This window comes from Mixophyes fleayi, chromosome 5 (assembly GCF_038048845.1).
Source record: "Mixophyes fleayi isolate aMixFle1 chromosome 5, aMixFle1.hap1, whole genome shotgun sequence".
In the NCBI taxonomy this organism is placed as follows: domain Eukaryota; kingdom Metazoa; phylum Chordata; class Amphibia; order Anura; family Limnodynastidae; genus Mixophyes; species Mixophyes fleayi.
Genome location: NC_134406.1, coordinates 250,674,037 through 250,696,536, shown reverse-complemented (window position 1 = coordinate 250,696,536; position 22,500 = coordinate 250,674,037). Strand labels below are relative to the sequence as shown.

Below are 22,500 nucleotides of genomic sequence, written 5' to 3'. Positions count from 1 at the left end.
GTCAGCTTTACTGGAATAAACATTATGTGATCATTTAGCACTGTACATTATTTTAATGCTATGCAATTAAGAGGATAATAAATGCATGACATTTGTTGGACAATGGGCATTTCAAAGAAGGCCTTTGGGGCCTGATAGATTCATTATGTTAATTTAGATGATTAGTGACACCACAGCAGTCGTCTAAGCAGCAGAATTTACTACATTAAGTGCAGCCTCTGGATTTTACACATCTCCAGGTTTCAATGCTTGTAAACAACACAGGAGCAGGTAATATGCCAAATTTGGTGATATGGAATAACTTTTAGAGAAATAAGGCAACATCCCTCTCTACCCTCACATCTGCACCTCCCTCGAATTTTTATTGATCTGTCCAGCATTGCAGCCTTTAGTGATGCCTTATAAATGAACGACGACGATGATGACCTCAGTTCATACCTCCCAACCATCTAGTTTTAGGAGGGACAGTCCCGATGTGAGGGTTCTATCCCATCATTCCAAAAAAACATACTAGTAGGTTAATTGGCTGCTATGAAAATTGACGTGTGTGTGTGTGTGTTAGGGAATTTAGACTGTAAGCTCCAATGGGGCAGGGACTGATGTGGGTGAGTTCTCTGTACAGCGCTGCGGAATCAGTGGTGCTATATAAATAAATGATGATGATGATCATTCCGATCAGGACAGCTTTGTTCCGCGGGTGGGAAAGTTGGGAAGTTTTCTGTTCACTGCTGGCATAGAGAGTTCTAAACCTGTTTTATTTCAAAGTCTATGAAACTGGTATTTAAATACAATAATGGTTCCACTTGAGAGACTATCGTATCACAGGCAGCACGGTGGCTACGTGGTTAGCACTTCTGTCTTACAGCACTGGGGTCATGCGTTCAATTCCCGACCATGGCCTTATCTGTGTGGAGTTTGTATGTTCTCCCCGTGTTTGCGTGGGTTTCCTCCGGGTGCTCTGGTTTCCTCCCACACTCCAAAAACACACTGTTAGGTTAATTGGCTGCTAACAAATTGACCCTAGTCTGTGTGTCTGTATGTGTGTGTGTTAGGGAATTTAGACTGTAAGCCCCAATGGGGCAGGGACTGATGTGAGTTCTCTGTACAGCGCTGCATAATTAGTGGTGCTATGTAAATAAATGATGATCACTGATCACAGATGTGTATGAACAGACGAGACCATGTGATGGGACCAGAATCAAACGGTCCTTCCACACTGTGTTAAGTGTTAAAGAGACACAAGAGTATTCTGAAGCCATACACTGTCTAGATCTCCATTTATCTAAGTTGCAACAGTTCAGCTATGTAGTCCACTCCTACTTTAGGTTTCCTTCTATTTCTTATATAGGCAGAAATCCTCAAAGCATGAGCTGTTGGAGAGGGGTCAGGACTGGAGTTAAGAAACACTGTACTATATTGAAATACCCCCCCCCCTCCCCTAAATAATTAAATTCCTTTATGCAAAAGGATGTAATTTGCAACCAGATCCAGAAACCGCCTACAGTGACATATTACCTTCTTTACTAATTAGATTGTATATCGCGTACCAAGCCTTTTCTCATAAATATGCTTATCTAGTTTTGGAGTTAAATGATACCTATATTACTACTACTTGCTTCTGCATGGTCAATTGCTCATGTCCTGTGGGGCGTAACTGTGTCTGGAGAAACATAATATCAGATTTATGCTTATTAATGTAAGAGATAATTCTGCTACGTTTGACTGAAGAACTGATACCTCCTACGTACCAGGATGACAATTTTAGTTGAGCCATAACTTATCCCACCCTTTAAATGGAAAAGACAATATACACTAAGTCATAAGATAAATAGTACTTATGTTTTCTTTTAGATCCTCTCACACAGTGATGTCTGGGGACCACACAATGTTGTTTATAGTCTATATCTGCAGGAATGAAAGCATATTAGGGTGAGTGAGACACCTAGCAAACAAATGTAAAACTAAGGGGAAATATATATCCAAAACATGGAATAATGACGGGGATGAAGCAGCAAAGCTGCTAGGCAATGGCCAAATTTGAAACTTCCGAATATCAAAAGAACCTAAATAATATCCACCAAGATCTAGGAGTAAATAGTTAACATTCATTTATGTCTACATAACCCATTTAAAAAGAAGGTTATTAAAACAATACCCAAGAACTTTAGATCCAAATCACTTTTTTTAAGCCACCAGATATTGAGCTTTACATTAGTAGCTTAGTCCAAATTCTTTCCTAATGCTTGGGTGGTCTTCAGTGCTGTCTCTGTCTTTATGAAACGTTGTGCCTGTTTAGGTGTATAGAGGCTGTCCAAGCCTTGCTCAATGAAGATTCTTAGCTTGTCGGGAAGGATAAGAATGAATTTACAACCATCTTTGAGCATAGATGATAATTCTTTCCTACCTCTCATCAACTTGGACAAAAAGTCCTGCAATTTGTATAGCCTCTTCTCCTCGCAGTATATTTCACTCTTCTTTTTAATTGCTGTCCATAGTGTAAATTTCTGGGTGTAATTTTAGCATTTGAACATGACCGCTGAAGGCCTGTCATCTTAAAATCTCTTGGGGGACCAAGCCCATGAGCTCGAGTTTTAGGTTGTCCAGGGAGAATGTCCAGGGTAGATCTGCAGCATGGCCTGTCTGGTTCAGGATTTTTAAATCACAAATGTTGGGAGATTTGATATTTTAACAACTTTATTGATTGATCAGACATTTAATCATTTCCCGGGGTGAGAAGGGCACCTTTGCTTACTTCAGCTGGTCTTTCAGACCTTACCTTGTAGGCCTTTGAATATACAAATTTACCTCCCCTTATTTAATCGGTCATGATTTTATGCAAAAAGAAATATCTTACTACAAGGCGAGGAAGTACTTTGCAGAAATAGAGTATTTAACTGGGACATAAATTGAAATCACTTGGACCCCATAGGAAGATTTTGAAGGTGTTCTCACTTCTCCCAGTTATTACCTGATCAAACATCAACCTGTGTGACATCAAAAATCCTTAAGTACATATTTTTATTTTAGAAACGGTCCCCCTTTGTCACACAGAACACTTCCAGCTTTCATTTCAGCTTGGTCTCTGGGCATCTGGTCTATCGCTCATGAAACTATCACCGTTTTCATGGCTAGTAGAGAAAGTCATTTCCACAGTGGTGGTCTGTGTGCCCAAAGACCGTGCTTAAATGAATGTTGGGCCATTTTGCCCCCTTTACGGTCATGCCTCGTAGCATCTGCATAGGCTGCAACCTCAATCGTTGCACCATTGTTCTTTAGAGAAGAAACAAACATTTACATTTACCAATGGAAAAGGATAGTATTCGTCCTCTCTGTCATTCCTTATTCATTCACAGGACTTATGAGAGCAGAAGAGGGTTAATTATTTTCTAAAGGCATAATAACATGCTTAATTTATTTGGACAACGTCTTAGGATCTTTGGAATAAGAAGAAAAATGATGCCTTTCCCCTCACTCCTCCCCTTACTCTCTCCTCCTTTGGAAACTTCCCTCCCCTCTTCCCTTCCTATCCCCTGCTTTTCTTCTCCCTGTCCTTACTTTTATTGTCATTTTTCATATTGATTTTTTTAATTGCGCTATATTTGTTGTTTGGTCAATGTAATTTATTTTATAAACTGTTTAAAGATTGAAAAATTCCCTAATAAAATATGTTTAAAAAAAAAGAAGAAAAATTATTACTGAGATAAAGGGTATTATAAGGCCCCTTTGAAGGTCAGAGGGCCGTCCACGTTGCCCCCAAAGTGTATCAGGTTGCCCATCACTGATCTAGACTATACTGAGACCCAGAATGATAGACTTGCTTGCTTTATCATCAAGAACAAAAAACATCAATCTGTGGCCAAAATGTGGACTCAGGGAACATAAGGGATGATTTTTAATTTTCACAGTCCAACTTTTGAGTGGTATATGCCTTTCGTCCTTTTTAGTAATTAACAAGGTCTTACTCAAAGTCATAGAGAAATACTTTGTTATAGTGTACCCACCCTGGCCCACAGGTCTGGTACCCTATTTTGTAGACTCTCAAACCAGATCAGAAATTTCCCTTAGAAATTCAAGATAGTGAATGTCATCCCAATGCATGTGGATACCAACCACTTATAAGGAGAGATAATTAGTCTGTCAACAATTGCTAAATTAGCCATTATATCTACTTACAAACCTCAGACTAGTAATTGATATAAAACAGATTAAAAAGAATTGTCATACTACATTTTTTTTTCTCAATTGTTATTGTCCTCTTCGTAGGGTGTTTAATCTTCTAGCTCACAGTGTTGATCTGGACTTACAGAGGATTCACTCTTAAGATTTACATCTCACCTCTTGCTTAATTTTTTGTAATGTTACAAAACATGGTCTGCTACAATTTCACAGCGCTGTACAGAGAATATTTGTCATTCACTGCCCCATTGGAGCTTACAATCTAAATTCCCTAACAAAAACACACAGACTAGTGTTAATTTTGTTAGCAGCCAATTAAACTGCCAGAATGTTTTTGGAGCGTGCAAACTTAGGGAGAACATACAAACTCCACACAGATAATGCCCTGGTAGGGAATCAAACTCATGACCCCAGTGCTGCAAGGCGGACATGTTAACCACTGAGTCACCATGAACATAGACTTAATTAACTTTTAATTAAAAAGGAAGGAGCAATAGGGCATACCTGGCTGAAGACAGCATCACAAGTGGGAACTAATGTAACATCTTCTTTGGCTATGTACTACCTGCTACGGTCGAACCTCAATCTGTTATGCAATTTAGGCAAGGGCATACAACTCTTTGAACCAAGTTCTTCAGCCAGACTAAGGCATTTTCTTAGGATCATCTCTTGAGAAATTAAAACAATGAAATGGTCATCTATTCTAATCTTGGCTTCCAGGGCCTGAGGAGGTTAGTTATCTTTGTTCCATAAATCAGACTCTTGGATGATGAAGACACCGGTAGGCTTCTTACATGATCTTGAAATGCAAAATAAAAACAACAACAACAACAAAAACAACTATTTTGGTTGAACCGATGTAGTCCAGGATCCATCTTTGCACATTGTGAAATGCGATTATTTACAGTAAACAGTCCCACTGTTCCATATTTCTCAACTGTTTATGACTTCACATTCTCCATATAGACCAGCAAAAACACAATGAGAGGCTGGATATGTTTGGCAATAAAGAGAGCAAACAGAGATCCTAGTAGATTTAGGGCTATTCTTTGTGGGGTTAAGCCTCTACTAAGGCTAAGGGATAAATCTGTCAAGCTGTAGGTTTTAAAAAGTGGAGATGTTGCCTATAGCAACCAATCAGATTCCAGCTGTCATTTTGTCGAATGTACTAAATAAATAATAATTAGAATCTGATTGGTTGCCATAGGCAACATCTCCACTTTTTCAAACCCTCAGCTTGATAAATTTACCCTTAGGAGTTTCTTTGTCAGTCATTATGAAAGCTGACAAATGGAACTATTTTTGTACCTTTACTGTTTTCAACTCAATACCATTACTGTTGTGCTCTAGAAGCGGAGTGTGTAGCCACCATGAGAGTAAAAATCGAGTGTGCACTATTCTTTAGCTAGTTTGTGCAGTGGCAAAACGTCTGGTCAAGAATCTTGCCATCAAGAGTTTAAAGGAATTTATGACCTGCAAACTTAACTTGCTCATGGGATAGGACTGCTTAATAACAAAAGCAGCCATCATTCTACCGACATGCTGTAGCTCTGGTTGTTGCTTGTTCTTCTTTTAAATATGAACATATTTTTCTTTATGCATAACACTTCTTCTCTTGTAATAGTTATTAAAGGTTCAACCAGATATGCAACAAAGGAAAAGCCAAAGAAACCAAGAGTAAATAAACTTAGAACATGATATATCCAGGACTTCATTTTTTATTCTATATTTAACAGTTAAGAATAGGTATTTACATTTATGTTGGTTTGTTTTTTTTATTACAATTTTTATTGTTTTACTGGACAAGATTATGGTTATTCAGTTGTAGATCATCAAAGAATGTTCTCTAGTTATGATCCAGTTGATGTTTCTTTCTAATCCAGGATCAATTTAGAAGCGTTTTCTCTTTAATGCTCGTTTTCTACAGCTCATGTTTTTGAAGAATTTTCTCCAGAATGACAGTTATCTGGGTCCCTTGCTTAAAAATGGGAATTAATATTTAAAAAAAATGTTCATAGTTCTTTGGCATTGTCAACAGTCGGTAGAAAAATATAGCACAGGGACAAAATGATTATGATCATGTGATTTGGAATTATGTGCAAGATTTGTGAAGTCTTGTGAGAGTTACAGGGATTTGGAAAGTACTGTGAGCCTTGATCTGCTGATTTGACATTGTCATGCTCTGAATCCATTTTGCCATGCTTCCCACTGTCAGCCAAAAATTAAACTTTTTTGGCAGAGCGACGATTCCATCGCCCTACCACATCAACCCCCTGTCTCTTGTTAGTTTGTAGGTCGCACATTCCTGCAGTCTTTTTATTGGCCTAGTTGGTAAAAACATGACTGTACCGATGTTATTAATAGCACATCAATATAACAGATTTGCAATTTTTTTTATTAAAGTAAAGGCATGGAATCTGTATAGTGGGGAAGCTATATAGGAAGATGTATCAGGAGCAGTATACTGGGAAGATATATACTAGAGAGCTGCCTGTTCTGTTATCGCCATTTAATATAATTTTTAAGTTTTTAACATTGCTGAGCTTTCAGTGTCACTGTGCATGCGCATATCTGCAAAGACAATCGCTTATAAAAATCCTATTTATTGCAGGATATAAGGACAGTGGGAATAAGGACATTGGGCTCTGGTGACCCCCTGCCACACTTCGCGTGATGGTGATGGAATCCTACACGTGCCCATTCTTTCTTAGTGAGAGAAAGGTGCAAAATTGGAGGGGGGGGGGGGGAAGAGAGACAAAACATGTAGCACCCGTTTCCCAAGTACCCTAAAAGGGGTGGTGAATTGATGTCTCTTTTCACTTCAGTCCCTTCAACCGATCCCTTTACACAATATGGTGGGATGTGAACTGTTACTACATCCACAAGGTGTTGACTCAGGAAACCCTTGTACCTGACCACACTAACCCTCTGAATAATAAGGGACCACACACTGTGGTTACAGACAACCAAATGGGTGTTTATGGGGACGTAAATGGGTAAGGCAGAATTTAACAGGGGAAGATTCTGGACTGGATAATTGAGACAATTGGGAAGATCAAAGGCAAAAGTACGTACAGTAAAGACAAACAAACAAGATGGCTGAAAAACATGCATTCATTGGAATCACAACTCTCCACACTGCACACACACACACACACACACACACACACACAGTGTGACATATAAATACACAATGTTTTAATGCAATAATCACAGTCCTGGCAATATTAAATAGTTTGTAATAACTACTAGTTAACTTTGGTACACTTGTAGAAATGTTGGTAACCCAGGCTATTTAACTAGGGTATCTTCAGGTGTAACTTGCATTAGATCTCTGATACTTGGAATGTCTCTATATTTCTGACAGGCAACACAGTCTGATATATGTACAGATTCATGTTAGGAGGTCTAACTTGTGAAATTAGAGGTATAGTGTTCTTTTCTTAATGCATCAATAATGGTGTCACAGTGTTTGGTGTGTTATTACTTATCTCTCTCCCTCTGGATGAAGGTCAAAGCTACTGCTGGATTGTGGACTACCTGCAAGCCTGATCGTGCTAGCTGTCGCTCTCAGCACATAGACTCGCTTTACTGTGTAATCTCCCTCAGGCTGCTTGATACTGATTATCTGCAGAGATACGGCTACAAGACTTTCCTGTGCCACACTACACCCAGCAGCTTCTTTGATAGCTCTGGGGTTTCTGTGTTTGCTTCAACACTCTGTCTCTCCAGCAAACTCCCCCTCAGACATCTCTCCTTCCCCTGCTGCTGCCACAAACATTTCTGGCTACCAGCACCTCTCATTGCCTTTTTTCTCCCTCATTCCTGTGCCTCCTCCCAGATCCTATTCCCTGCAGTGGCTGACCTTTGCTTCACCCCACGTTTCCATGGCAACATGATGTCCTGGCTGCACAGCACAAGACAGTTTTGCTACAAACAGAAAAAGATAGGGCTACAAACAGGGTTGGGGGGGGGGGCTGAAAGGAGTCAGGGGTGGGCTTTCAATGCTTGGGATATTCTCAACGAACATATGTAATAAGTTATTCCTTCCCATAGTAAAAGTGGCAATATGTGACACAGATTTTATAAGAGGATGAACAACAAATAAATAGTCAAACAAATAATTGACATTTAAAAACAAGCATGATTATTGCATGATTTGACGTTGAGGAATTTAAGGAATAAGAATTATTGGATTGACTAGACCGATGTAGAGTTCTATATGTTATTTCTGCACTTATATGGATATGAATTTGAGGTGCTAAATTTTATCTTCAGTATATTTGATTATAAGTATTGTCATTTTTTTTTAAGGGTAGACTACAGATGGGTCAGTAAAAAGTTATTTCACAAGGAAAAAATTGCATTGCGCTTTTATCAAGAAAATGCCATAGACTCAAAACACCAGAATAAGCTGATTTAATCACGTGTGCTTTTTCCCCTCCAATATTTTATTACCCTTTATATTTACAGTATCGGAACAAACTAGTAATTGTAGCAGTCATCATGAACAGTTTCAAGTGAATGAGATTTCAAGACTGAATGTCACATATTTACAATTTGTTTGGAGAAATCTGGAACTGTATAGCGATTTCAGCACCGTACATAAACCAGAATGCAAAGCAGTAGAAAACATTATGTATATACATCTTACCGGCACTTAGTATCATTTTATATTGACTAATAAGAGTCAAAACCACAAACACACACAAAGGATCATCTTTCAATTTGGATCACTCATTGAGTTACATAGCAGCTTGTGACAGCTAACAAAATACACAAGTACACCAAATACAATTGGTATATACAATCCAAATGGACAATGCATGATGTGTACCATAGGCTGGTAAAGAACGTTAATATTATGGGTAATATTGGTGAGGATGCAGGACAAACGGTGATGGATTTTCTTTTTTCTTTTGTACTTTAAATTGATAATGACAGGTTCTTAAATGTGGGACACATTCAATAAAAGAGGATATTTTCTTTTTCTTTTCACCTTTTGGTTCAGAATGAGATCATTTGCAAACCACTTTTAATAATAACCACAAGTCATAAGTATTTTTTCTCAGTTGCCTATGGTAGCAATGAAGCACATACTACAGGTGTTTTAAACAGATCTATTTGTCTGCAGTAGAATCAAGCTGAACTTTTACATCCCCCTGTAACAGCACAGAGCATCAGACTTAGATCCGCTCTGTGTGGTGCTGTGGTCGACCTGTTGGATCTCTTGGAGGCCTGCTAATGTCACAGATGAATGCACTTGCCTGAAAGTGATCCAATTGATATCTACTGGATCATTTTTAATCATGCGATCTGTTTTGGGGCCAGTTTTAGTATTGCGTTTTTAATACTGTTTTCCAACCACAAGACAGCAGAACAATATAGAACAATTATTTTCAAATGAACTAATCAGTCGGTGATTTAAATTCATTTTGCTTTCTTATACCTGAGCGCCTACATCCTGGTTTTTAGTGAAATGAGGTCAGGACCCTGTACACAGCAGTCATTCCTGGTCACCAAGATGTATCAAGAACAGAAGTCCACCTAAAATTAGCACCATTGTATTGTTCTAGTGAGCAGTTGGCAGCAAATAAGGATTAAATCGCTGCAACGGAAGCAACAGCGCCGGATCTAGAAATGCTAATTGGATAACAACTGAAGCATGGCACTACTAACATATTATACAGTAATAATCAAATACATTTTTTAGAATAAGGACAGAATTCCATATACTTAAATAGTGCAACAGAATTGGCAGTTTTAATAGGGAGCGGCTCTGAAGAGTTAGAAGCACAATGGGGTGGAAACTATGGATGTAGCATCATGAACCTCTTAGACCCTAGTGTATCAGTTGGTAATAAGTTTGGTGTATAAATGTTATTTCATATTGGAGGTGCAACATAATCTTCCTGATTCAGTGCAAAAGGAGCCTCACATCAGTACTCTGTGTTATTAGGGGACCTGGCTCCATCTAGTTCTCTGTCTATGGCTTTCTCCCTGCTCCCATCATCACATGACTGAACAGGTCACATGATCACCACCATTGTCTCTGAAATACTCTCTGCAGTTGTGAACATTGGTTACAGGTTGCTCTATCCCCGTCCACTTCAAAACTGGAACTAGCAGATGGCACAGTTATGAATAATAGCATCACTTTATGGAATGCTATAGAGAAAAACATACTTCACAAAGCTTTCATAATCCAATACAATAAAGCAAAACATTTACTCACTGTCTGAAAACTTGTACAAAACTCTCACCCCCCTGAGAAGGTGCAACAAAAACAAAAGTAATTTCCTCCAGGAAATAGTAGATACAGTACAGTAATTATATGGAAAAATCTGCTTGGAGTTTATCATTAGCAAATGAGGACTATTCCAAACTCTGGAGATTGTGCAGCATTTAAGATTTGAAACCGTAAAGACATCAAAGGTTCTAGAGGATACTGAACAGGTTTTCTTCCATGAAACATAAAAAGTCAACAGGAAATGATCTGACACGCAGACATGACAGAGTGTTGAAAATCTTAGGCAATAAATGCATGTTTCCCTTCCACGACCCCTTCCCTCTCACTTTCATCTTTTTGCTGCGGCTGCCGTGTGTGAGTATCTAATTAAGCAGAGACCCATATGTAATGCTGTTTGAATTTGGCTGGATGTTATCCACCATTTCCTTCCCTGCAGAGATACAAATAAAAAAAAAAAGTATTAAAAGCTAAATCTTTACATTTCATTTTCCCAACGGGACTTCAGTGTGTTACTTTGACAACTTCTTCACAAGAAACATTTATTAAGGTGCAGCTACTGTCTATACACAGTGGTAACCTATGTGAGAACATAGCCCATTAATTCACACAGAAGCAGCGAGGTCACTGGTTCTTGCTGAATTGATAAACTGCATTCTCGTGAAAACAATGTATAGACTAGAATAATGCGGTGGATATAAAGTATTGGCCAATTCTGTCATCACTTCACAAAGCAGATCTGTCTTTGCATATAAGGGAACTCACTGTCCATACCTAGAATTTGCGATCAGGCAGACAGAATTATACCTCCGTCCAGCCTAGTATTTTACCGGCACGTTGAAATGAGAAGGTGTCAATTCTCTTTCAATGTGCACAATCTGGAAGTGGTTTTATGGCCAAGCCATTGATGACATTTTCCAAAATGGTCCATCGAAAGCCAATAAATCACAAACATATCTGGCAACATTATGGGTTGAAATTTAATTAGGGGCAGCATAGTAGCTTAGTGGTTAGCACTTCTGTCTCACAGCACTGGGGTCATGAGTTCAATTCCCGACCATGGCCTTATCTGTGTGGAGTTTGTATGTTCTCCCCGTGTTTGCGTGGGTTTCCTCCAGGTGCTCTGGATTCCTCCCACACTCCAAAAACATACCAGTAGTTTAATTGGCTGCTATTAAATTGCCCTTAGTCCCTCTCTCTGTCTGTGTGTGTGTATGTTAGGGGATTTAGATTGCAAGCTCCAATGGGGCAGGGACTGATGTGAGCGAGTTCTCTGCACAGCGCTGCGGAATTAGTGGCGCTAAATAAATAGCTGCTGAATTAGCTACAAGGTGCCACGGTGCGTCTCCGGAACAGTCCGTGGAGACACATCGTGTCAGAGTTTATACTAAAATATCTGCTCATTTTTCCTTGCATCCCATAGAGGTGCAAGGAGAAAATGAGCGGAGATTTGTTACTGTAACATACCTGGCAATTTAGATAACGCTCCAGATTCACTCAAACATGCTTAATTGAAGCAAGGATACCCCACTTTCCCTGCTGGCTATGCCCATTTAAGCAGCTAGAGCTGTCCCACAAAAGATTTGGACTGTGGGCAGTTACTGACAAACACAATGTGGCTATAGCTGGCACCACACAGATCAATTACATCACTTACATATTCTTCATCATCATCATCATCATCTATTTATATAGCGCCACTAATTCCGCAGTGCTGTACAGAGAACTCACGTCAGTACCTGCCCCATTGGAGCTTACAATCTAAATCCCCTAACATACACACACACAGGCCGAGAGAGACTAAGGGCAATTTAAAAGCAGCCAATTAACCTACCAGTATGTTTTTTGAGTGTGGGGGGAAACCGGAGCACCCGGAGGAAATCCACGCAAACACGGGGAGATCATACAAACTCCTCACAGATAAGGCCATGGTTGGGAATTGAACTCGTGACCCCAGTGCTGTGAGGCAGAACTGCTAACCACTAAGCCATTATTGACACAATGTGAACAGGACCTAGGCACCGGTTTAGTTTGCTACTCAGGACAAACAACTAGATCTGTCAGTGTGTGAGAAGCTTGAAATATATAGGTTTCTTAACTCCATCCAGTATCCCACAGGGAACCAAATAATGTAATATATAGTTGCTACAAGATGTATAATATAAGTTTGATACTTTTTCACCATCTTATTTCCAGATCAATTGTAAATGTAGCAATAGTACAAATGTGATCATGATGTAGCAGTTTCTGTTATTATGTTCTGCACTTAAATTTCCTTTTAAATTAAAATGTTATAAAGTGACACTTTAATAATCTTCCCGAGTCCAAGATTCTAATGCAGTGTATCGCTATGGTAACATTTGTTCTACATCGATAATTATATTTATTTAAAGATATTTATTAGCTGAGAGTGGCCCATCTGTAAGTCACACCCTTCTCCTACAGCAGATGATTCACTGCAGCTCACAAGACAGAATGAGATAATCTTCTACCTATGGGACTGTCTCCTGGCCGAGGACGAATTGGGATTCCTATAGTATGCGGCAATAGACTTATGCTTATAGTTCTCTCCCTGCAGAAATCTCTAATTGGGGAGAAACATGATGGCATGGAAATGTTCTCATTGGAGAGGAGCTAAAATCCACAGATATGGAGATAAACAACACTCACACGCGTTTACCATGTTAGTGTCTGTTGAAGGGACAACAGCCTGGAGTTAAAGAAAACGCCAAAACTACTCTACATTATTGAGGACATTTTTGCCCCCCTCCCCCATCATTCATCAGATACTCGCCCCATCGGTACCTTTGTGTGGAGAGACTTGCGAATTTCGGGTAGCCCTCCTGGACCCCAGGTCTTTCTCCTGGATCCCACCCACTTCCTAGTGAACAGAGCTGGATGCGGACCTCAATGACACGATTCAAGGTGAAAGGAGTTATTATGCCATGATAGAGTCACAGTGGGCGGGGCCACAATAAGGTGATTTGGTGCGTCACACCAACCCCCAGAGAACCCCCCCTTTCCAGCCCACCCCTCTCCTCCAGCTCTTGCCACTTAGCTTCCCCTCCAGGCAAGTATGGTTAGAAGCAATACCACGGTAATATTTTTTTGTTAAGCAAAAATATTTCTTTTCACCCTTTTTTTACCGGTTTTATCAGTTTCTTCCATCCCTTGTGCTGACAGCCCCTCTCTGATGCAAGTGGTAGTCTATGCAAATGAGAGGAGGGAGGAGTCAGGTTCAGCAGGCAATTAAGTGGTGTAAAATAAGATGGCCCATGTCTCTGATGTTTTGACGAGAGGCATATTAATTATGGATGTTTATTTTAAGGGGTTGTACACCTTCAAATGACCAAGTCTTTGGCTTGTATATGCCTCCTGAAACTATTACTAAACAAAGCTATTTCTTCCTAGCTCTGTTCAATGTTTTTCAGCCATGAAATGACATCACCAGGCAGAGTTTTTTTTTATCTTTGCTCCTAGTTTTATAAAACAAACAACCACTTTGAAGGCAACCAAATGCGCAACTAAGAAATATAGAAAAATATAAACTAACAAAATACAAGTTTCAGAAGTGCATGCACAAACCAATTAATCTGAAGTTGGACAACCACTTTAATACACATTGTGCCAACAACAGTACTTGGTGTTTAATTATTAATTATGGTTACTTGCATCTTGCCTAAATAAAAGTATACATTTCCTGTCGCTCTCAGTGCTACATTTCAATGTGTGATTCATGATTGGAAGAAAATTGCACGTAACTTGCGTTTAAAAACGGGCACGTAACTTGAATGTAGTTCCCACTGCATTCACAACCAAGCAGATCTCAAGATACGTTTGAATTTGAATCTTGGTGTAAGTACACTCTGCCTAAACGTTACTTGTCGTATGTTAACAGACAGAACACAGATCAGGATACACACATACGTATGTGCAATATAAACTTATAAAGTCCCACCCCAGTTCCACCCTTTGAGTTGTAGACAGTCGTAAGTGTCATTTGTGTTCAAACATGAATTGCGTGCAATTGTGTTCATTGGTGCATCCGAGTATGCGCAGAACTGTTTCACGCAAGATATGGCACGCAAAGAGACCTACGTCCATACATGAATCGAGTTTTCGAGTAATGTTTTCAGATGGTAGAAGACTTTCGGCTAATGTTCAATCAGACAATATTAGCCAACAAATATGTTAGATTCCATAACAATTTTCTTTGCCTATATTGACTGTATTTTTTTTTAATACATACACAAACAGTTAAACGATGGTGTTAGTTTTGAAGTATTTGGTCTAGATCCTTATAATTACACAAATACTCACCGGGGATGTCGCCAAAGTTGATAAACGGTTCTTGGAACGTATGTTTCTCTTGGTTTCTTGCAATTAAGAACACCCCAAGGAAAGACAGAAAGCACCTGCAGAAATACAATAAATTATACATAGAGCTTGCTATATGCTGCAGGCTTATTTCCAAACAAAAATACCAAGTTAAATCTTACAATGCTCAATATAAATTATTACGGCTACATAGATAAAACAATCTACAGACCACTACGTTGGAAACGTTGAGCATTGGGCAGGCTGTGAGAGAGACTTAATCAGGTATTGGAAAGAAAACCAAAGAAAACGACATAATAAATAATAAAAAGACAGAGCTTGATGGATGGGAAGAATAAATATTCCCGTTCAGCAGAGACATGTCTATTTCCATACTTTAGTAATGCTTAGATTTGCTTAATGTGCAAGAAAGTTTTATAACTAGTGTTATAAATATCCCAGGCATTTGTCACTGGAAAACTCTCTATATCAAACTAAAATCTAACTTGACAGCAAAAGACAGTTTTGCATATATTATAAAATAACACTGCCTCTCCAAAACAGTACACAGCGTTCTGATAAAGGACACAATGTTTGCTAGGGCCAAAACAGAACAGGTATATGACAAAATTGGGACATTTTTATTTTCTGCTTCATTAGCCCTGCACCTAATTGTTTAAAATTGCAAAAATAATGGAAAATATATTTTGGTTGAAGGAACAGCTTTGTAATGTGGGACAATGGCAAATTCTGTAGAGAGACTGAATAATAGTAAAAGAAAAAAAGTTAGGTGTCTATATATGTGGAATAATGTTTATCAGATCTGTTCAATGCCATTTAGCCATCATCATCATCATCATTTATATAGCGCCACTATTTCTGCAGCGCTGTACAGAGAACTCACTTGCATCAGTCCTTGTCCCATTGGCAGTCTAACTTCTCTAACACACACACACACTAAGGTAAATTTAATAGCAGCCAATTAACCTACTAGTATGGTTTTGGAGTGTGGGAGGAAACCGGAGCACCCGGAGGAAACCCACGCAAACATGGGGAGGACATACAAACTCCACACAGATAAGGCCATGGTGGTACTCGTTATTCCAAAGAGTCTATTACCAACAATGAGTATATAGGCAAAAAACAATTCTCATTACTATAGCAGTGGCATGGATTAAATGCAGACTTACAATAAAACAGACCGAGGACACTTCCGACGACACTGCCACCCAGACTGCTAGAAATTTCAAACATAGTGCATTCCGGCACTCCACTTTTATGTCACAAAACAGAGAGTGACATGGAGATTTCTAAATTTAAAGCGGCAATTTAATCTAAGGGTTAGGGTCACGGTTGGGGTTAGGGTTAGGTACCGGCTCCTGCCATCACCGCTTTAAATACAGAAATCTCAATGTCACTCTATTATGTGACGAGAAAGTGAAGTGCTGGCATTCACTCTGTTCGCAATTTCTAACAGTCTAGATTTTAGAAGTCTACATTTAATTCATGTCGCTGTTATAGTCATGGGAAGTTTTTGGTCTGTATACTTGGTGTCAATAATAGACTCGTCGGAAAAATATACCGCCATCAGGCGGTTGGTGGGAATTGAACTCGTGGCCCCAGTGCTGCGAGGCAGCAGTGCTAACCACTAAGCCATCGTGCTGCCCTACCCATGCCCCCAATCTGTCGTATTGTGAAGATTAGCACAGATGAAAAGGGAAGACAGGATACTTTTGAGACTATATAAGTGGATATGGGACAGACACAAAAACAGCAGCCTCAATGTTTCAAAAACCCAGGTCACATTAACTACTTATAAGAAGAAAGAGAATAGTACTTTGCCAGAGAGAGGGAGTTTTATGCCATGTGACGACCATTACTACAAAATGAATAGCAAGGCTTGCAGTACATTATGATGTAGACATTTCTGCTTTCCCGGCATGTCTTTGACCATCAAATGCTGCTCCTCTATTATGTTCATGTATTTACCCAATCCTGCACCTGGGTGATCCTACAGGTGACCACTGAGTCACCAAATCTCTACTAGATTTCACTACACAAGTATGCGGCCAAATTAGAAAGACCTACACTAAACGCCAACTGCGCATTCAGATGATGACCACATACACAATCAGATGGGAAATCAGCTGTCCTAATAGACATTGGATGGATACAGTCTTCCCAACATACACACACGACAGTTTAGTTTAGATTTAGTTTGATATGGCGACAGTTTCATTCATGCTATTAAGGGGGAAATGTGAAGACCTGTACGCTGTATAATGTACAAGACTTCGGAAAATACATTATACAGTGGACGGGTGTTTGCATTGCCCCCTTAATAGCATGAATGGATCTGTTGCCCTCACATGTGACGTAAAGGTCACTGTGGGTATATGTGTTGGCGGTATTATTCCATGTCACCATTTCAAGATGTCTAATTTGCCAACAGCCGGAAATTAGGTCCAGGGCAAACGCAGGATTTGTAGAGGGGGGTTTCCACACCACACCGCCAGTGGGAGTGGCTATAATTTTAGACAGTGCTTGGCTGCTCTCCAACTCTATAATATACATGGGCAATGCTGCGTGCACTACTGTTAGGTGCACACAGCTCTCCCTTTTTTAAGCAGAGCAGGGTGAAGCGGGGTCTGGATCCAGCCACCTCAATTATACAGTGCCCCAGGCTTGGAGGGGGGTTTCCAGGCACTAGGAAACCCCCCTCGGTTTGCCTATGAGGTCAGTCGTGATAAACATATATGTAACCAGTGTCGGGATTGCCGTCTTTGTTTTAATGACTACCACCAGATAAATTGGAATGGCAGTACAGTCCTGAAAGGATGTAAAGTGAGACAGAGACAAAAACAATGCCAGTCTGGTGAATGGTAGACGTTGTCAGTAGGTTTAGTATAATCTGTATAAAGCCCTGTCACATTTTATCACCTAATATATGTATTACATAACTACATGGGGGGCATCAAATTGGGTTGCATGTACCTTTAAAAAATTTTATACATTTGTGACAATTGAATTACAATCTGTACGGTGGTCACATGGCTTCCAGAACAGAAGACAGCAGCTCCCTCATTGTACCAATCATACTTTTAAAAACATAAAAATTTTATTTGAAAACCACTTCTGATAAAGTGTAAAGATTAAACACATTACAAAGTTGTTTTATTTCCCTTCACTTTTTATGTCTTTCATAACTTCATCCATTAATATGCAAGATGTTGCTCTACATCCACACCAGGCTGCTTTCTGCAGCAATTATCTATGTTAATTAAGATATTCACTGTCTGGTGAAGCACTTCAGTTTCCGAGAGGCATAAATGTAATAAAATGCAATCTCGTTTTCTGTGTAAGTGACTCTGAAATAACCCAGACATCATCACGGCAGAACATTAGACTAATTAATGGATCGTCCATTTATAAGTTGCTTTTTTATAGCCTAGAACTAGATAGACTTGGAAAGAATTATAAAATTGTTTCACTGCTCACTTAATGATCGGAAGGTAGGAGATACACGTGTACATAATATATACTGGATAATGGAACGTACCAGAGGCCTGTATATCAGTATGTTAATACTAGTGGGACATACAATCCTACATGGGCAAAAACATTTGTACCTCTCACCCACAACTCCTTCTAGTATGTAATATAGCATACACTGTCCCGTGATATTTTATAAAGTTCTTTGTAGCATGTCACGTGTTGTTGGCATGTCCTATCATACATGCCAACTGTGGGCTAAGCAAAAAATGTAGCACTGTATCCTGAAAATATTGGTACCACTAGCGTAACTATGACTACAAAATACAATTAAATATCAGCACGTTTGTAGACCTTTTATGTGTGTGCTTTATCCTCCAGAGCCAGGTGTGATATGAGGAGACCACAGGAAATACCCAGACAAGAAGATGGTCCCCAAGGTCACAAAGATACCAATAAAAAAATGAAACCCTAAAATTAACTGCAAAAGTCAATCTACCAATTAGCTATTGATAGAGTGAAAGTCATCTGCAGCTATTTTATGGACTGAATGAATATGCGGGAGAAAGCAGAGACATCACTAGGCATACATCCTATCAACTCACTAGGATCCAGTGACATCACTGAAAAAGAAGCCAATCAAGTCAGCAGCTGATGAATTGCTAAGCGGCATATATCATTTCAGACCACAAAGTGAGATAGAGAAGAGAGATATATATATATATATATATATATATATATATATATATATATATATATATATATATATATAGAGAGAGAGAGAGAGAGAGAGAGAGAGAGAGAGAGAGAGAGAGAGAGAGAGAGAGAGAGAGAGAGAGGAGAGAAGAGAGAGAGAGAGAGAGAGAGAGAGAGAGAGAGAGAGAGGGAGAGAGAGAGAGGGAGAGAGAGAGAGGGAGAGAGAGAGAGGGAGAGAGAGAGGGAGAGAGAGAGGGAGAGAGAGAGGGAGAGAGAGAGGGAGAGAGAGAGGGAGAGAGAGAGGGAGAGAGAGAGGGAGAGAGAGAGGGAGAGATCTATATATCTCCTGTTATACATTTCATTCTGGAACATTTCCACTGAGCTACATGGTTAGCACTTGTTTACGGAATTATTGAATACAGACAGCTTTGGTATATGGTTTCTTATATTAGGGTAGCCTTAAACATTTATGCCGTGACCAATTTTCTTACCCAAACAGAAACATGAATATATTCAATAAGGCTGCATCTCGAAATTCCTGATAAAATATTACTCCTGTAAGGAAAAAAAAACAGAATACAAAATTACTCATATAGAAAAAAAACCAAAAACAACAATCCCTTCTGTGCTCAGCTTTCTATAGTACACATAGGTTTACATAGTTTTGTACAAGAACTCTTTCACATTGTCCCGATCTAAATGTCACAATAACATGAAGAAACGTTACTCTAAGAGGAAGATACTCATCTCCTGTATGTCTATCACTGTGTCCTGTATTCAGGATACATGACTGCAAAATGTGGGAGGGGCTAAAGGCAGGCTATGAACGGCAGCTAATTGGACAACTTTGGCCTTCAACCAATTAGCTGCCATATACAACTTACATCCAAGCCTGTCCCAGGCAGGAGACTACTGTGATGGAGGAAGTGTGGCGGGGGAGAATCCTTGGGACAATTGCATTCCCAGAGAAGTAGTCACGTGGTTGTATTGGGTAGGAGGGTGGTTTCCTGTTAAAAGTTTAATTTGGCTGGAGACCCTCCTTCAATGGGAGCATTTAACAATAAAGCTTTTAATTTAAGTGTGGGCATCATGAACTTAACATCAACACTAAAGCCAAGCTAATTTGCAATAAGCTCACCTAATAATCTAAACTTTAAAAACAAACAAACACAAACTCATTATTAAGTTAGTCAATAAACGCCTTAGGCCAAAAACAGCAAAAACAACACATAAAAACAAAGATCGGGGTGCTATAGGAAGGTATTGACATTAGGCTATAAACAAACATTGAAATAAGTCTTTTCATGTAACCATCGCTACTTCTGTGTCTTATTCTGATAAAACACTACTGACAGAACAGTCAGGATTTTTTTTTTAAATCAATACAACCAGCAATAACTTACTAGCTGCAGGCAGATTTCAAAATGTAATATTTGTAAGGCGCAATAAAAATGCTTTATTGTATGTTTTAGTAACCATGATATAATTGCTCAGTACCTGCGAGTATCGCACTTGTTGTGAAAAACACAAAGTTAATTGGCACCACTTCAGTCGCATTGTAAAGTTTCATTGCTTGATTTAAAAACCTAGAAACAGAAAAAGAATAATAATAATATTGTAGACAATTCAATTGTAAGAGACGCTGTAAGATATACCAGCATCATAAATATTTATAGAGAACGGTATTCAGCAGAACCTAAAATTACTTCATAATCTACTCAGGAAGCCAAATTAAATAAACAACTACCCCTCCGACAGCAAACTCAAGACAAAAACAAAGATAAAAAAGACAATTGAAATGAATTCCTGAAAATGCTCTTGTAGCCGGTGTGAAGAGTGGTCACAATTACATGTCAGGTTCTATGCTTATTTTGAGCTATAACCTTTACGGCTGAAACAACAACAACAACAACAACAACAACAACATAAAAACAACACAAGTATAGGCTATATGTTTGGCTCTATTTTGTTTTTAAGCTGGAAAATAGGGCACCGATGTGGTACGAGTTTAATCAGTTTTTATTAGCCACCAATAGTTCAAATGGGTATCTCGGCTTCACCGGCCATGACCAATGTTTCTGGGCACCATCTCCATCATCATCATCTATTTATTTATATAGCGCCACTATTTCCGCAGCGCTGTACAGAGAACTCATTCACATCAGTCCCTGCCCCATTGGAGCTTACAATCTAAATCCCCCAACACACACACACACACACACACACACACACACACAGACCTAGAGAGACTAAGGGCAATTTAACAGCAGCCAATTTACCTTCCAGTATGTTTTTGGTGTGTGGGAGGAAACCAGAGCACCCAGAGGCAACCCACGCAAACACAGGGAGAACATACAAACTCCACACAGATAAGGCCACGGTTGGGAATCGAACTCATGACTCCAGTGCTGTGAAGCAGAAGTGCTAACCATTGAGCCACTGTGCTGCAGTGCTAAAGGGGACAATAAGCCAACATCCGATCTCAAACAGACTACAGTACTAGAATGTGATTTTGTAGATACCACACAATACAGCACTATCTCCCCTTCTACACTTTGAGGTAAATGTATCAATTGTCGGTTATCTAAAACCGGCGATTTCTTGCCGTTTGCCGGCATGCTTTGAAACGGCAATTTTATTAAAGGCAAATCTTGGTGGGTTTAGCCTCTATATCGGGGGGCGAGACTTGGCTCAGCGGCCTATTAGGAACATTTTAAAGGGAAAAAAAAAATGCAAGTAAACCAATGACCCAGCCCAAGGTAGCCCACTATGGAACCAGATTCCCCCCAAGCCCACTCAGCCCCTGGTTGTAGATATTTTATTTTAAAGTTTTAAACATTTTTTATTGCATAAAGTTTTTACTATATATAATTATGGTGAATGGTGAACATTAAAATTAAAATTTCTATTTGATTTCTTGGTGTCAGACACATATTACATAACAGTTGGGGCTCCTTTTTTTTTTACCAACCATTTATTTGGGGCGTTATTTACAGACAGATCTACACTTTGAAGTGAGGCTTCATTTGTTGTTTTCATTTCAGAAACATTATTTAATTCAGCAAGAAGAGTCCTGTAAATATGTTTATTTCCCCTCAAAGGTACATTATTTATTTGAGTTTATTTATAGAGCGTTGTACTTTAACAACCATCAAAAGTTGACATTTATACGAGTGATTAAGAATGAAGCCCTATTGACTTCTAGCAAGGGAGGATTAATTATACTGTCGGTCATTCTATAAATTATTTTTAAATTCAATAAGCAGAAAAAAAAATGGACACAGATCACTCACAAGTTTACCGTGTTCTGAATACAGACACTGAAGTCATTAAGATTCTGTTACTGAAAGTCCTGTCTAGCCAAAATCATGACCAATCAGGGCTGTCACGAAGGACAAGTATCCTGCCAAGAGAAGCATCACTTACTTGACCTGAAAGATGCACGATGCGACCATTACAACGGCCATGACGTAGAATATGGCGTAAGTAAGCTGCATGTACCCCTTAAAGGTCATCGCTATCATGCCAGCTACAGCTTTTACGGAAATCACGGCCACAGAAGCTGAAAGTAG

General features: G+C 39.2%; 1 protein-coding gene across 2 annotated transcripts in view; it reads right to left on the bottom strand.

The window, feature by feature from the left end:
• Positions 1 to 10,372: 10,372 nt before the first annotated feature.
• The window catches only part of NIPAL2 (NIPA like domain containing 2), a 68,225-nt gene continuing 56,097 nt past the window's right edge, over positions 10,373 to 22,500 (bottom strand). Inside the window, exons 7-12 of one of the 2 annotated variants that reach the window (XM_075213877.1) lie at positions 22,355 to 22,490; positions 20,426 to 20,514; positions 19,420 to 19,483; positions 14,744 to 14,838; positions 13,570 to 13,630; positions 10,770 to 10,856 (exon numbers count right to left, since the gene is read on the bottom strand). In XM_075213877.1, the coding sequence (XP_075069978.1) occupies positions 13,578 to 13,630; positions 14,744 to 14,838; positions 19,420 to 19,483; positions 20,426 to 20,514; positions 22,355 to 22,490 (437 nt within the window). In that variant the 3' untranslated portion in view covers positions 10,770 to 10,856; positions 13,570 to 13,577. Of the gene's footprint in view, positions 10,857 to 13,569; positions 13,631 to 14,743; positions 14,839 to 19,419; positions 19,484 to 20,425; positions 20,515 to 22,354; positions 22,491 to 22,500 lie in introns of both variants that reach the window. The other variant, XM_075213876.1, reaches the window with a different exon arrangement.